The sequence below is a fragment of the Brienomyrus brachyistius genome, chromosome 6 (assembly GCF_023856365.1).
Source record: "Brienomyrus brachyistius isolate T26 chromosome 6, BBRACH_0.4, whole genome shotgun sequence".
Lineage (NCBI taxonomy): Eukaryota > Metazoa > Chordata > Actinopteri > Osteoglossiformes > Mormyridae > Brienomyrus > Brienomyrus brachyistius.
In genome coordinates, this window is record NC_064538.1 from 23,108,797 (window position 1) to 23,125,260 (window position 16,464).

The 16,464-nt window shown below is 41.3% G+C and overlaps 1 protein-coding gene across 3 annotated transcripts in view; it reads right to left on the reverse strand.

Annotated features, from left to right (window-relative positions):
• Positions 1–16,464, reverse strand: part of LOC125745309 (disks large-associated protein 4-like) — a 190,005-nt gene that overhangs the window by 22,999 nt on the left and 150,542 nt on the right. For all 3 annotated transcript variants that reach the window (XM_049018015.1, XM_049018017.1, XM_049018016.1), the window contains exons 6-7: positions 16,101–16,254; positions 12,951–13,197 (exon numbers count right to left, since the gene is read on the reverse strand). In XM_049018015.1, coding sequence (XP_048873972.1) covers positions 12,951–13,197; positions 16,101–16,254 — 401 coding nt within the window. The remainder of the gene's footprint in view (positions 1–12,950; positions 13,198–16,100; positions 16,255–16,464) is intronic.

The following is a 16,464-nucleotide window of genomic DNA, read 5'->3' on the forward strand; positions in this document are numbered from 1 at the left end:
GTATCAGGACTGAACAGCCACTCTTTATGAACATTAAATGGACTGCATGGTAAATGGACTGCATTTATATAGCTACTCTTACGAACACTACCTCCTGCGCCACCATCTTCCCCGGTTTTTTGAGTGTTATTAGTGTTAACAGCAGCTAACAACACATTAGCGCAAACAAAAGGGCTGCATACATCGAAGTAGTTCTTGCTTGTTCATTGGTGTGGGAAAAGGTGATTCCAGTGTTATTAGGGGGTAATCAGTGTTACCTGCAAGATCGCTATTTTTATTTGCGATGCAACTGTTTTCATTATTACTTTATTTAACTTTAACAGCACATCTTTAAATTCTCATCCTTGCATTATAATATAGACCAGTTAATATTGATGGTATCGCATGCTGCGTCATGTTTTAAAATTACTACACACTGAATATTGAACTGAAGCTTGACAAAAAAATTTTTAAATCGCAAATCAAATCGTAATCACTATGTCTGTCAGAAAAATTGCGATTAGATATTTTCCCCAAATCATGCAGCCCTAACTGTAAGTACATTTTACTACTGTAGCATCAACACAATACTGTTGACCTTGTTAGAGGGCAAGTGTTAAGAACAAGAACATAAGAAATTAAACGAGAGGAGGCCATTCGGCCCGTCAATTTCGTTTGGGAAGAACTTAACCAATAGCTCAGAGTTGTTAAAATCTTATCTAGTTCTGATTTAAAGGAACCCAGGGGTCTCAGTGTTGTCATATCCTGTGACTGAAACAACCTAACAGAAGCAGAAAAGTTGACGACCAAGACGTCCACTTTCAAACTGGCCCACAAAGCAAGTAATGGGATCTCTTGGACATGATGGTAATCTTACTCATTGCTCAAAAGAAAGACTCAAGCGTGCAATGGTAATTTTGCCACACGGTTGCTATGGACATGATCGCCATAGCAACCATGTACCATTTCAGGGACCACTCAGAAATGAACTGCATTTGTCTTGCATCATAGCTTTCTGTCACCAACGGCAACAAAAGAAATATGATTAGAGGCACACAAATCAGACTAAAAAGGGAAATAGCATAAGCACCAATTCAAAGTTAATGACAGGTTAATAAAAGGAGATTTTTTTGTATTTTATATCTAAAATATATTTCTATATTTTATATAGGGAATTTTTACAAATGTTTGCAAACTTGACTGCATGGTTAGGTGCTTGATCTTACACACCTTTGGCAATGGGTCTGAACAAAGCACCTGAATTCAATGATTACGAGGTGTGTCCCAATGCGTTCATCCATATAGTGTATTTGATGGTGTCACACTGACAAGCATAATTGCATGCTTTTATAACATGAAGATCATTTAAACATCATTTTATAAGGCTACCTAAGACTTTTGCACAGTACAGCGTGTACTATGACAATCTCAACCCTTACCAAGCCCTAACTTTAACCACAAGTAACCAAACAAAATGCAAGACGTTCAGCTATTTTAGTTGATTGACTGCAGTCAATACCTTTGAAAAAATTTGAGTTTCCCCACAAGATCAAAATAACAGGAACCTCTGGTCCCCACCATGTAATATAAACATGCCCACACAATGCTATGTATCGTTTTAGCTATGTGTACATGAATAATGATCACATCACAGCATCTGCAATATCCATCCATCCATTTTCTGAAACCACTTAATCCCAACTAGGGTTGTGGGGGGGGGGGGGGGGGGACTGGAGCCTATCCCGGGAACAATGGACTCAGGCGGGAAGCAACCCTGGGTAGTCACCAACACACCACAGGGCGGGCGGGCGGGTGCATGTTTTGCACATGCAGTTTTCGTAACGCTAGGAATAAAAAAATCAGTTGGGCTGAGATCAGGCTTTTTCATACCTTCATGATGTCCAGGCACAGTATACAACATGCTTAAACACAATGTTATTTTGCAATACCGTTCCGGTATATTGAAGTCTTGGTGATGAACCCAGCATGGGGAGATTTAGGTTTCTCTAAAACATTTTTACTCTGTCATGGCAAATAGATGTTAGCAAGCTTTGCGATTTTAATAATAGTTCCTTTTCTTATCACGTTTAAAAATCAGTATATTGCTTGTGATTTTACATCAGCTCTAAGCCAATCAATCATTTTCATCCTTCACTGATCAGAGACTTCATCTTTTTTTTTTCTTTCTTTTTTTCAATATTGTGCAGGCCTACAACACAGCCCTACCGCAGAATGTTTATTTTTGGCATTGCCTGAAAAGGGGTAAAAGGACAAGTCCATCGCATCCCATCCAGCATAGCAAGGTCTAGGTGGGGATGGAACTGTGCTGTGGCAGTCCCTAGAAACTCAGCCACTACAATGGTGGCTATATATGTGGAGGGTCTGTAGTACAACATACAAAAAGACTTTGGGATCCAATACCTTCTTCAGAGGTTAACACAAAACAGGAAGACGTCACTGCTTGTGTCATTGGGTATTTCAAACCAAGGTGGTCCAGACGATCACAATGAATCATCAACAAGAAAACTAGTGCAGCCTACAAGAACTGAAGAGGTACAATCTCATTTCAGCCCCCTAATTTCAGATAACTAGGGTATGATCACTGGAAACAGGGCAGCACAAGTGTGGCCCATTTCAAGAAATCATCAGTAGCCCCTTCTACAGCTCTGTGGCTCTGGACACATGTAATAAAGGGTGGGTGTTTAGTGGTGGTTTCAGAGAGTAATGAAGTACAGGTGCAGTGACAGATATGCGGGGCGGGAGGGGGGGGAGTCCTTCACAAACGGCACTGATACTGGTGGAGTGGACATCCGCCCAACGCAAAGGCAGACAATACCTTTTAATCTAGGCTTTCAGTTAGATTGGGATAACAGAACAACTTAAAAGCTTTGCAACTGAACTTGCAGCTTTGTTCCTGTTCAAAATACCTGTTGCTTTATGGTCATAACAACCACTTAAAAGGTGCATATTGGCCAAAACACACAACACCAAGCGTTAAGTCACCTAATAAGTTGGAAAGCACTGCAGCTCAACTCGGATTCCTGTTTCTGTTCTACCGAGTCTCTTGACTGCGTGAATGTAGTCTAGACAGAGAAATTACTAAATAAGAAACTTGGTTCTACAGAGCTGAGCAATACCCTTCCAATATGAGGCTGAATCATTTCTTCCCACCCCAAGCTATGTCTGATCCCTCACAACCAGCCACACAGCGCATCCCACCAAGGCTGAAAATGCTCACAGCCCAGCAAAACAAGTGCATCACGTGGTTATGAGTGAACTGCAACATTACTACTCATGGAATTTTAATTATCTGCCATTCTCAAACTGGGCTTCCAGAATGACTCTCAGACAGGGATACTGAGAGCTGATTGGAGAACAGAATTGGGGCAGCTGCAATCGAAAACAGAGAGGTAAGCTTCTGTGGTGGTCCTTAGCTTTGATCCAGTTGAGAATGGGCCATGGGGAAAAAGTTCCATTCTGATGCTCTGTTCATACTGGGCTGTGAGAGGAAGCCACTGAATTATATTAAAAAGAAATATATATTTATATATCACTTTCACATGAAGCCACAATCCACAGTGCAATAAATGCACAAGGGGAGCTAAAGATAGGGCTTTGCTATGACAGCCTTTGAAGGAGATGCTCTTTAGGCAAGGACATATACCTGCTACCACTTTTTGTATCACTGACTTAACATCCAGTCTATTATTTAACAATTATGATGTTTGATATTAAGAGCAATAAAAATAGCATGTCAGGACCTAAAAACTGTCTTAAAGTCAATAATCATAAGAGCAGACTCAAGGACCACTGCGACTATGATTAATGGATGGATCAATTAAACTTGAAAGCAATTTATTATATATGCATAAGCTGTAGATGGGTTCTGATGATGTATGCAGATGGAAAGTGAAAGTAAAAACAGAACAAGCACCTCACCAGTCTCATTATCAACGGCAAGTAAACCAAAGATAGAGTACTAATACCAAAAGTTCTGGTACCTAAAGTACTAAACCAGCTGAGGTACCTTTTTGGTACTTCAGTACTTTGAGGTGGGACTTGCAAACCCTTTATTTGTTGACAGAACAGATACAAGAACAAGATGACAAGACAAGAAAAAGTATTTTGCATGATATACTAGGGCAGCGCGGTATTGGAAAATGTTAAAATATGATTTTGTCTTTATAAATACCCCAGTATTAAGTAAAAAAGGAGTTTACCAAATTTTCACAAACCCGTCTACTAGTGATTTAGAAAGCAAGAATGTAAATTATGATCGTCTCAGAGAAGACACTCAAAGTTTACCTCTGCAGCTTTTGCAACAGATTTTTTAAACATATACTGTATAATCTTGAAAAGAAATCATAATTCAAAATTTAAAGCTTGCTATTTTTTTCACAAGACAAAGTGAAAATGTTTTAGTGAAATTTAAACCCACTGCGCTGTAATGTCCGTACAATATGAAGGTATGAAAAAGCGTGATCGCAATCAGATTAACTAGCGGTGTAAGAATTACATGTGCATAACATGCAATGTTGGTATTAATATCGCACATCCTCCATCTCTATAATATACTACAAGTCTACAACCATTTTTCAAATTCAGTACAATACCCTACCTCGCGTTGTGATGTGTCATTCAGCCCGGTACCAATTATATGCCAGTGGAAAACAAACACCTTGAAGTATCGTACTTTCAGTACTTCTGGCCAAATACACAATTACCCTGAGGGATCATCACACACAGGGTTGAGAGTGAAACTACAAATGAAACACATCACAAGGCCTTCCTCAATGACCACAGAGTCCCTTTATTACACAGGTGTTTATTTCAGTGTGCAAATGGGCTGGTGTTACTGGTAAGTTTCTGCTGGATGCAGTGACCCAGTCTTATCCTGGGTTGTTCGCTACCTTGCAACCGTACTTTCCGGGACAGGCTCTGGATGCCACATAGGACAAGCAGGCATAGAAAATTGAGAGATGCATGTTCAGTGGACACTTCTGGTATTCTGAACAAGGAGTGGTAATAGCGACACCTAGTGGCGAGTCCATTAACGCTTTGGGGAAAAAAAAACTAGCAGAGGCAAAGCAAGAAAAAACAAAAAAAATGAAAACAAGGAGAGGTCTGAAGTCCCCCCCCAACACAAATGGAGGATGATTATGTGCAGTGAGAAATATGCATAGAATCTTTTAGGGCACAACAGAAGGATTTGCAAGGAACAGCATGAAAGAAACAGTAATGTTAGCATGCTGTACTGAAATACAGGTCATTTGTTACATTTAGCACAATATGTATCCAGTTTTCAGTGTTACCGTTTTGTCCTTAAAAGCAGCTTCTCTTTGACAATACACTTTCCAAACTAACAATGAAGTTTTTTTATATTTACCTTTTAGAGAGCACAACTGGCTTAATATTTTTAGAATATTATAAATGATCAAAAATGAGACAGAGCAATCAAGTATTAAAATATTTGACAGCTGCAGCCTTACATGGCACAGATTAAAAACCAACAACTTTACCCATTACTCTGTAAAAATTATTTGGTGCATCTCGAGTTTATGCCTCCATTTATACACACTGCCAAGGTACAATTGGTAGTTTTGTTCATTATTAGGATATTTCACATGACAATGGAGAAAAGGGCTTTTTTACCCTTTGTGTATATCCCCCAAATAAATAAAAACGAATAACGTTATGTTAAGTTGTACTCTGAAAACTTGTACATCTTAAGTTAGGTAACACAGTTGTTCTTCAGGAATGATATAACACTGCCCTAAACATGTAACCCTAACAAGATATCCATTCGTGCATTAAGCTAAATATGTGCGTTATACAGTTACTAAATGATTCTGAGGCAATAATACAACTTATTTTGTAGTAATGATTGAGTTAAAAGAAAAGTGCGACAAGCATCAAATATACTCCTAGTCCAACAACATTTGTCAACTGTTCTGACAGGCATGTAACATCCTTATCCATACAAATATGTAACGCATTCACTGGCACATATGTTTCTTCTATAAACACAGCCATCACTATGAACGACAAAACACCCTTTCCCCTAAAACGTAGACACAAAAAAGTATTTATAGCTGCTTGAAACATACATTGGTATATTTGTAAAACCAACCTGTTCACGGTGTTTCTTTTTGCACAAGAGTGAGAATACACGCTACTTAACTGACGAGTAAGGAGCAGAGCTGAGCTTTTATACTTTTTTCCACGCATGATATATAAACAAAGACGCCAGCTGGGCCAGACAGGGCAGACGCCACATTTCTCCTTGTTTCGCTGCGTCTCGGAAACTGCCCCTTTCAGGCGGTTTGGGCGGGGAAAGGGGCGTGGCTGCCAACAGCACAGCGCCACCTAGTGGGCGAAAAGCTGCACTTAACATGCTCGCTTGAAGTGCCAGACTATCGAACAAAATCTGGATATCAACACGTGTTCAGCGCAGGGGCCTTCACGGGATCCAATGTGCTGTTCAGGACGGGTACGAAACTGTACAGAATGCCCCATGACGTAGGAACGTACACACGTCATGTCAGTTTAGAAATCCCCAGTCTCCGGATACCAATAACCAAGCCTTAAAAAAATGCAGCTTCAAACTACAGTAACACGGCGCAAAACTTGTCTAGCGACCCAGCAGAGCACAGCAAACGACGCAGCCCGGGGCGCGGCGGAATGTCAGTCCAACGCTAAAGATTCGCCGCGGTTCCACAGAATTATAATCACCATGAACTTGGTGCCTTGGTTGATCTCCCTGCAAATCAGTGAAATAAAACGGAGGTACACAGGCCAACAACCATAAATCGGCAGTATTTTGAAAACGGATTTCTTGTTGTGTAATCAGAAACGATTTCAAAACACTGTACCGTTATAAATAGGATAATTTCCCATTACCTCAATAGCGATTTACTGGCATCCTGTCTAGGGTGTTCCCACCTCTAACGTGCTTCGTAGCAAACGAATAGATGGATGCTAATGAACTACTTAATTAAGAGGCTACCCCAGGTTAAATCATCTTGTATTATGTAGGACCCTGAGTTTAATGGCCGTAACAACTAAACTTAACGCTTAATCGCAACGAATTTACTATTTATTATCAAACTTATGAGTTTCAACATAACCGCCAGAGTAACCGATCTTAAACGCGTTTTAAAAGCCACGACAAAATGGGGTAAATCTGGCAGTACATACAGCAGCATGGTAACAATATAGGAAGCTGCCTGAATATTTCTGAACAGAGCTCTGCAGCTTTGCGACGAAAGTAGTTACCGAATTCAGTACCATTCCTCTTCCTCCTTGTTTAATGGGCAGTCAAACCTGGAGCTTCGGCGTCATAGGTCTATAATCCGGGTCAAAGTAACCACGGCTGGAATCCCGTTTTTCTACATGGAAGCGCAATTTTAACCCAAGTAAAGTCATGCAATATCCATCTCGAAGGTCCACGTCGTGAAAAGAAGACCGGGGGGGTGGAGACCGCCCCCGCACAGGATTGGAGCGCAAGTCTCTGAAAATCCACCTACGCGATTATCACTTAAAGGCGGCCGCCGTCCATTCAGATAATACGCAAATCGTTTTATATTTATTCTCCATCATCCCGCCGCCCCTCCCAACCTGAGTAAGAAACACCTCCATCAAATCTAGCCTTCTACACTTCATGCCATTGGACAACTGCTTACAGACTGCATGTTTATTGGATATCTCTTATGTTATTATTTCCAGCTACTGCATGTATGCACCGCCCACCAAGGTGTCTCCGCCAATAACAAAATGTAAGCCTCGCGGTTTTGATTCGCTGCTAGCGCTTTTGTTTCCGCAATAAGACAACTATTGCAGGAACACGTGACATGTATTCGCACAAAAAAGAAAGATGATAATTCCAGGATTAGAAAAAAAACCACACTTCAGTTTTGTAGTCATATTATAACGCCATACTATTAATTATAATTATATATGCATATATATGCTAATTATATATGCTAATTAATTCTGTGCTTTACAGTCACAAATTCTGATGTTAATTTACCTGAATTTAAATATAATATGTAACTAAATACCCTGCTAAATTTCTCATCATTATCATCATCACGATTATCATTATCATCTTCATTATTGTTGTTATTATTATTATTATTATTGGTTTGTTCATTCTTGTTCATGCTTTATTTTATCATGCATGAAAGGGATAATGTAACACATTTGAAATAATGTATACAGATCCAGTTATGGATCTGTTTTTTTAGGTATGTTTTTTAGTACATCTATAAGTAGATAAGGGCAGCTTCACTTTGACCACAAAAACTTTCTTGCTGAGGCCTGGATGCATTGTGAGTAAGAACAGCCGATTAACACACCACAGAATTAACACAATTCTTCTTTGTTTATGCAGCCCCTGAGGTTCAGAAACTTCTAGTTTAAAGCACAATGCACTTCTCTACAGATAAAAATTGTTCCATTATGACAGCATATTGTTGCTACCATGACAGAACGACAACAATGTATTCCCTGGACAGCCCTGTCACCTCATATTCCCACCCATCCTCCTGTACTCCTTCCACAACTCTGACACTAACCCTATTCCACTGACATGCCTTTCCCCACCAATTAGTTGGCAAAACAAACTGACCCAATGGTGTATTTATAAAATCGAGGGCTGCACCTAATGTTGATTTTTGTGTCGATTTACCTGGTGATAATTTTTTTGAATTTAGAATTTGGTGATCAGTGGTCGTTGTTGGCACACCACAGCACACAGTGCACAACAACAAAATGTTTCCTCTGCATTTAACCCATATGTGACGTTGTGGCATAGCAGGGGGCAGCTAAATCAGCGCCCGGGGAGCAGTGTTTGGGGGCGTTACCTTGCTCAGGGTACCTCAGTGGTGCCTTGTAGGTCAGGGATTCAAACCAGCAATCCTTCAATCACAAGTGTGCTTCCCTGACTATTAAGACACCACTGCCAACTTGATTAGTCCAACTGAATAACCTAATAAAGAATGCATTACTCTATCAAAAAAACCTAACAACTTAATACCAAAAACATTTACCATCGGGGGCGGCATGGTGGTGCAGTGGTTAGCCTGTTGCCTCACACCTCTGGGACCCAGGTTCGAGTCTCTGCCTGGATCACATGTGTGTGGAGTTTGCATGTTCTCCTCATGTCATCGTGGGGTTTCCTCCAGGTACTCTGGTTTCCCCCCACAGTCCAAAAACATGCTGAGGCTAATTGGAGTTGTTAAATTGCCCATGGGAGTGCATGCGTGAGTGAATGGTGTGTGAGTGTGCCCTGCGATGGGCTGGCCCCCCATCCTGGGTTGTTCCCTGCCTCGTGCCCATTGCTTCCAGGTTAGGCTCTGGACACCCTGCAACCCAGTAGGATAAGCGGTTTGGAAAATGGATGGATGGATATTTACCATTTAAATATAAATCATGGCTGATGACTGTGTGGACGACGAACCATTTTGATGTCCTGCGACATTCTAACAATTTATAATTAAATCAGACCTGTGGGTTTGCTGTTTTGTTTTCCACAGTATAAAAAAACAATGTAGTTTCATTCTGCTAATTCGCACCTGCAAGCTCAGCAAGGTTCACAGCCAGCAACCCCCCCCCCCCCTACTGGGGTCTAAGTGTACGGTCAGGCCTATGATCCGGCACCCCAGGACCACTTCATTGGGGTTACTTGTTGTAATGTAATCAGGTTCACCAGATCTGCACCTGTTCTTTCATGTGCTACAAATGCCTAGGACTTGGGCTTAGTTACAGAATCACATTTCCCCATGATTAATTTTGCCTAGCTGAGGGGGAGGGGATTTATTGTGATACCCACAAGAAATTTCTCTGAACGAAAATACCGCAGTACAACCAAAATATTACCATAACCTTGCCCAAGGCTACTATACACCACAAAATCCTTAAGGCCCATATTTAATTAAATTCCCCCATGATAAATTTCATCAACCCGCTACTGGACGACTACTGATAAAATCTGTCGAGAGGGGGCTGGCGATGAAAAGAAATTATAAGCATTAATTTAGAATATACAGGGAATCATCTTGCAACCCACCGTTTCACGATCAGTGACTCGTAAAATGCTCCTGGAAAGTTTTCGACAAGATCCATGGAATACATTTAGATGGCAGATGGCTGTATTCACAAGAGGGCTGCTACAGCCTCTTGTTTTGCCCTTTGCTGCCCCCATCACTGCAGTTTCCGTCATATGCTGCCACTTATCACTGCGGTTTCAATACTGAGGTGATGTGTTTCAGTTGTAGCCAGTGCAGATTTTAAGTTTAAATAAAATTTAAATTTTTTTGGGTGGAGTGTCCCTTTAAGCTTATTTAAGCATAATGTCCCAAATAATCGTTATCAGTGTAAATTTTCAAAATAATGGGCTTCTAATGACCTCCTCTCATTTGTAAATTTTTTATGTTCTCATGTTATCGATTTCGGCCAGAAATTACCTTATCGGTATATCACTAGTTTTTAAAATTCGGCAATTAACTATTCCTTATCTACACAAAGAAAGCTGAATGAGTTCATTTCTCCCATAGAGTTCAGTGTGTTCTGATGGCTGTATACAGTAGGCCTAGGAGCTCTGTTACGAAGACGACATGATCAGCATTATTTGCGTGGAAGAACTTGGGAGTTTTTGCTCGGACACTTTTGATAATACATTGCTTCTATTGGTGGCCAGACTTCTGGGCCACAGTCGGTTATGTTAGATGCACACAGCAAATCCAGTGCACCATTTTTTCACCATAACTCACTTTTCCCACCCCGTCAACCAGTCGCAGTAAAGGGGCTTACTGCAGCGTTTGTGATGGCTGACAGACACATTTGATGTGGTCAAGATAAAGTGTTTCATATTCAGTACAAATGGGTATTTTAGATTGAAAAATAACCACATTTTCCATGCTGGTGCCTGGCCTTGCATTTCACTGTGCCAGAATCTCCTGAAGTATTAAATTAGGCGCTAATGGTTTATGCTCCTCACATTATCTGCACGTGAGTTATGTAACTATGGCTTTCAAAGTACAGCCTGGTAATAGTGGAAAAATCCATTATTTTTTATATACATTTATATTAATGCTTACATCTTATCTGGAAAATTGGAGTATTAAATACTATGCACTGAAAACAATAAAAGGCCAAAATATGCATGTAGATCAGCCACTCCTTACAGCTGGAAGCCAGCACCACTGATAGAATAAAATGCCATAGCAACATATATCTTCTCTTTACATACAAAGGAAAGGCCGGTGATGCAAAGCATTTCTATGACTCTGTCCACTTACCCCCCCCCCCCCCCCCCCCCAAGGTCAGAATTCAGTCATAGTCAGATTTTTTTGGTTTTGATTTGACTTCTAAACTCAGCATGTAAGTGTTCCACTCACAGCTCTTCTCCCCCATTTCCAGTTTCTCCTCACCGGTTGTTCCCAAAGGCATAGCAGCAGTCATCCTAAATGTGTATGTGTGTGCATATGTGAGAAAGTTTGAAAAGGGAACCAGAAATGACTGTAACAGTGAGTCACTGCGCAGAGTAGAATCATCAGGGCACAAGTTTTATGTGCTTTTTGGTTGCCTTCAGCTTCTATTTATTTTCAGTGATCACTAAAATGCAGGTCAGGTTGCTGTTCACGTAGTCATACTAAAGGAAATACAGCCCCCAAATTCAACTATCACAGTGAACAAGAAACCTGTAGAAACCCCCCCTGAAGAGCATTTAAACATAAACCCTTGGAGGCACGGGATGGTCATGCTATTCCCAAAGAAACCATGTTACATTCATCATCTTTTATGACTTGCTTTGGTTAGGACAGCTGATAGATCCACGTGGCAAGTGTCTTTTTTTGGGCCCAACAACAGAAAGCAGCAGACTAACGTGGTCTTCTTCAGCAATAGGACCCATAATGGAAACACCAGTAAAATCATTTTTTTGAAGGACTTTGAAAGCACAATACGAAATAAATACTGTATGAACAACAACAATGTATCCCCTGGATGGTCCCGTCACCCCTCCCCCATCTAATCCATACTCCTCACATCCCCAATCTCTACAATCTCTACTCCTCCCTCCACATTCTCCCCACCTCTCCAAAACATCTTGATTAAAAGCCCAGCTGTGTCCAACTTCTCTCAATGTAATCCGGCTCACCAGATCCGCGTCTGTGGCTGTCCTTTCATTTTCCCACAACTAAATGACACTGCTTCAGTTTTGGTGTGATTTGCCTCAGATATACAATGTTCCTGGGAAGTTTGAAAACATGGCTTCTGTAGTCCTTTGCTCTCAATATGTGGCAATGTTTTCCTTTATCCCTAAATTTCATCACGTGCACATCTTCATCTATACAACGTGTCTGCAAAATTGAACAAAAAGGTCCATTCAATACTTTTTGAGTTATTGCACTAATGATATCAAGTGTCTTTTGCTATAACAATGCTGCACTACTTCAATTTTGGGGCAATTTGTGTCAAAATTAGTTCCAGATCTGTACCCAGACATTGTTTGAAAACAATTTGAAAAGATCTGGTAGACCGATCCCAAAATCATATGTATTTCCCATGTTGAGAATACAAATAAAGCAGTATATCATAGAACCCAAAAAAAAATTCTACATGCTTGAAAAAAAATGAAATGTAAATTGTTTCTGCAGAGCTAATCAAATTAATTAGTTTTGTTAGTGCATATCTCTCTGAAAAACATGCTTTTTATGTAAAATCTGAAGAAACATGAATAAATTCTGTTAAATTCCACCCTTGACCTGCTAAATTTCAGCCGTAACTAATGTGTTTTCACAGAGTCTTGCAGTCACTGGCCTACGTAGCAATTGCTCAGATATTAGATTTAGTGAACTTTAACTGGAGCAGGTTTATAATGAGGAAATGTCACATCAGACCCATTGCACACTATGCTACACTGTTCAAGATGACGTAGAGTTAGGGAAGGAAATAGCCTTTGTACTCACTGGTGCTGGAGCTGTACGTTCGAACAGTGGTGGCGGTGGGTGGAGGTGAGTCAGAGTCCAGGGAGGCCGTGTCCTCATCCTGGGAACATCCTGCCTGGATGGCACGCAAGTAACTGTGTGATCGTGAGCGGAAGCAGGTGGCCGACGGCAGGTCGACTGCTTCTGTGGCCGGTTGCATGTTGCCTTCACCAAACGGCGAATCCTGGTAGGTGTCCTCAGCGATCTGGATCACCTCTGGATCCTGCATCTGGAAGGACACATGTTATGAGGCCGTGCAGGGGTTAGGCTTACCTGCTAATCCATGTCACAGAGGACACTTTGAGCCAGGATAGGATTTGTAAACTACCATTTCCATTAAAGGGATCTGGATTTCACTCAAGCACCAAGATCTTGCTGTGTGCTGAATCTCCTATGATCATGCACTTTCCACTGATGTTAACGTGAAACAGCTGGATGAGTCTTTCAATCAAGCAAACAAACCAAGACGCTGTAGAAGAGCTGAACTATTTAGTGAAGTTCAGGAGCTTTTTAAAGATGTTTTAAAGATGTTTATAAAACTTGAAGTAGCTCAAAGTGTCGTCCCTGACATGAATTAGGTGGTCACACTAGCTGGGGCGTGAGACACTCGATTGCCGCAGGGCGGCCTGGCAGCAATGTGTGTAGTCAGGCCGGGTCTGTGAGGCATACAGGCCTGGGACGAAGTCTCATACTGAAATACACTAATGCGACACAAAGAGCACTGCTATCCCAGCCATTAGCAGGTGGAAGACGATATAATATTTTGGCAGTAGAAAAAGGAGATCCACCCACAGTTTGGATAGGTGGGCTTGTGGAGCTGCTGATAACATAGATAGTCATATCTGCTAAAATAGCTTATATTCGCACTCTCAGTAAACACATCACCTAGCAGAGATTCTGACACCATTTCCACTGAATGCATGCCAAGTCACTACCTCACGATTTTTGTGCCGCTAACATCAACCACTGAGGAATAACTGCTCAGCTGAAGTTCTGCTCATGTCTCCATAACTGAGGAAGGGAAAGTTCCCCATGCTGTCACAGAACTGATGATACTACAGTACAGCTAAGCACCAACCAGTGCTGGGAAGTAGTTAGTTATATGTAACACCTAGAGGTATATAGTTTAGGCTCAGAAAGTAAAAATTCAGACCAGGATTATGTTTCAACCAACCAGCTGAGTACAAAGAGTCACCATCACAGAGTACTCAACTGGGGGGTTGAAACTAAATCTTGGTTTGGATTTGTACTTTCTGGACCTGAGCTATCCACCATTATGTAACAGTGTTACATAATTAAATTACAAAATAAATTAAATTGTACTCCATTAGTTACTAAGAATTTTTTTTTTTAATTAAATTACAGTTACTAATTAAAATATTGATGATTACAAAAGGGGTTACATCCAAATATATTGTTTTTGGTAAAACAAAAAAGCTTATATGTAGAATGACCAGGACTGTACAGACAGCAGTCACCCCTCAGGAAGGTACCGGTCTGAAGTTCTTTTGTCCTCAGACACCTGGAAAGACGGGGCATCATTTTGGTTGTCCTACAAGTTTTCTGCTCCAGACGCACATGCAAAAAACATATGAAGACATGACAGGATTGATTATCGAGAGAGACAGTGGGGTGGGGGCAAGTACTCCAGGCATACAGGCATACATAGTGTAATGACAGGAAAGACAAATGAACGTGGTGCGTGAAACACCTCTGCTTGGGGTTAGCAGTTATTAGCACTGAGACTGCATCTACCAGTCTAATCAATAATAGCCTTTTTTGTTTTTTTCTTGCAAGTATACCTTGAAAATTCCCTTGCAGCCATAACATTCCCCAAAATATCTGTGCCATCCAATAGCGATCGATCTGGGGATCATCGTGTACCACAAACGTGCCAGTGATCTTGCATGGGGAGCACGTCACGCTAGACTAGATTTGATGCTGTTCAGCAGGGGCCTGTTGAGCTCAGAGCTACAGCACAAATTATGTAGTGTGCAATATATATGTATAGCAAGGTCAATATTTTTCTTCAATATTGGCTTAGTGTACGTAAGTGTGACAAAGTAAAATCTGCCCCAGGGGTGTCGTCGGAGATCAGCAGTCCAGGAAAGCTGGAAGGAAAGCCGAGTCTATAAATTTCTGCTTCTCAGAATGATTTGCAAAGACATCTCACTGTCCCTGCTCCCCCCTTCCCCAACACCCAGGCTGCCCCATAGTTCATTTCTCCAAATAGTTTGCCGTAGCTGATGGTGTTTTCTATTAATATTTTATAAGAAATTTTAATTCATTCTGCTGCATGTTGATGATCTAAAAAACGTTGATAATCTAAAAATACTGTGTCAACTTAACCAAAGCTTGAAAAGTAAAATCTTTTCTAGGATTGAACCTGTGGTGTTTCTAGAATTTAACACTTACAGGGGCGCAGGCCCCTGAAGAAACATGGTACACCCCTCCCCACCATAAAGTAATGGTACACCCCTCCCCACCATAAAGTAATGGTACACCCCTCCCCACCATAAAGTAATGGTACACCCCTCCCCACCATAAAGTAATGGTACACCCCTCCCCACCATAAAGTAATGGTACACCCCTCCCCACCATAAAGTAATGGTACACCCCTCCCCACCATAAAGTAATGGTACACCCCTCCCCACCATAAAGTAGTCGGAGTAGGGGGCTTCCACAATAATGTTTGCTGAGCCAAAGTACCACGAGATATGTACAAAAAAAAATAGGACAAATCGCTTAATAGTTATAGAAAAATAATTTTAGGGGATTGAGACAAAAAATAGGGGGACTGAACGGCCTAAATGCTACCCCCTTTAATGGAGTCTTGTGATTTAAAAAATCTAAAAATTCCTGTGCAGTCATTAGTTAAGCGTGAATCCTTCCATTAGGGATCGGATTTGCGTGGCAATTACCCCATTGATGTTGGTAAAGGGAACCGATTGGACAGTTTTCAGTGTGCTAATTGTGCTAATTGCTGGTATCAGTCTGGTGCAGAAGAGCACTACGGGGAATGAGACAACCTAGCTGTAGGAGGAGAGCTCAATGGAGAGCTGTTCCCCTGGACTGTAGGTGACCCAGAAGCTTAACAGTAGGGTACATGGGGGCTGAAGTGAGTGCACGGACCTTAGTGATGCAGCCAATTTTGCCAAGCGTGTTGCAGCCCAGGCTGAAGTCCTCCTCATCCCAGTTCGGGAAAGTTGCACTGGGTGGTCCACTGATACAGTCCAGATTGTCCAGGCTGCGATTGGTGGAGAGTTCTTGCAAAGAAGGGAGACAACTGTGCAGAAAGGACAGAACACGGCAAAGTCAGAAAACTCAGAACAGGAACAAAACAAAATCACCCCCCTGACACAGATGGCCATAGTCGTTGCCTGAAGGGCACATTGTCTGCTTGTGGTGTATCAAGAGAACATGCCGAGGGAACATGAGAACAGAACAGGAGGATCTAAATCACCACCATAATCACCACCCACTCATACCAAACATC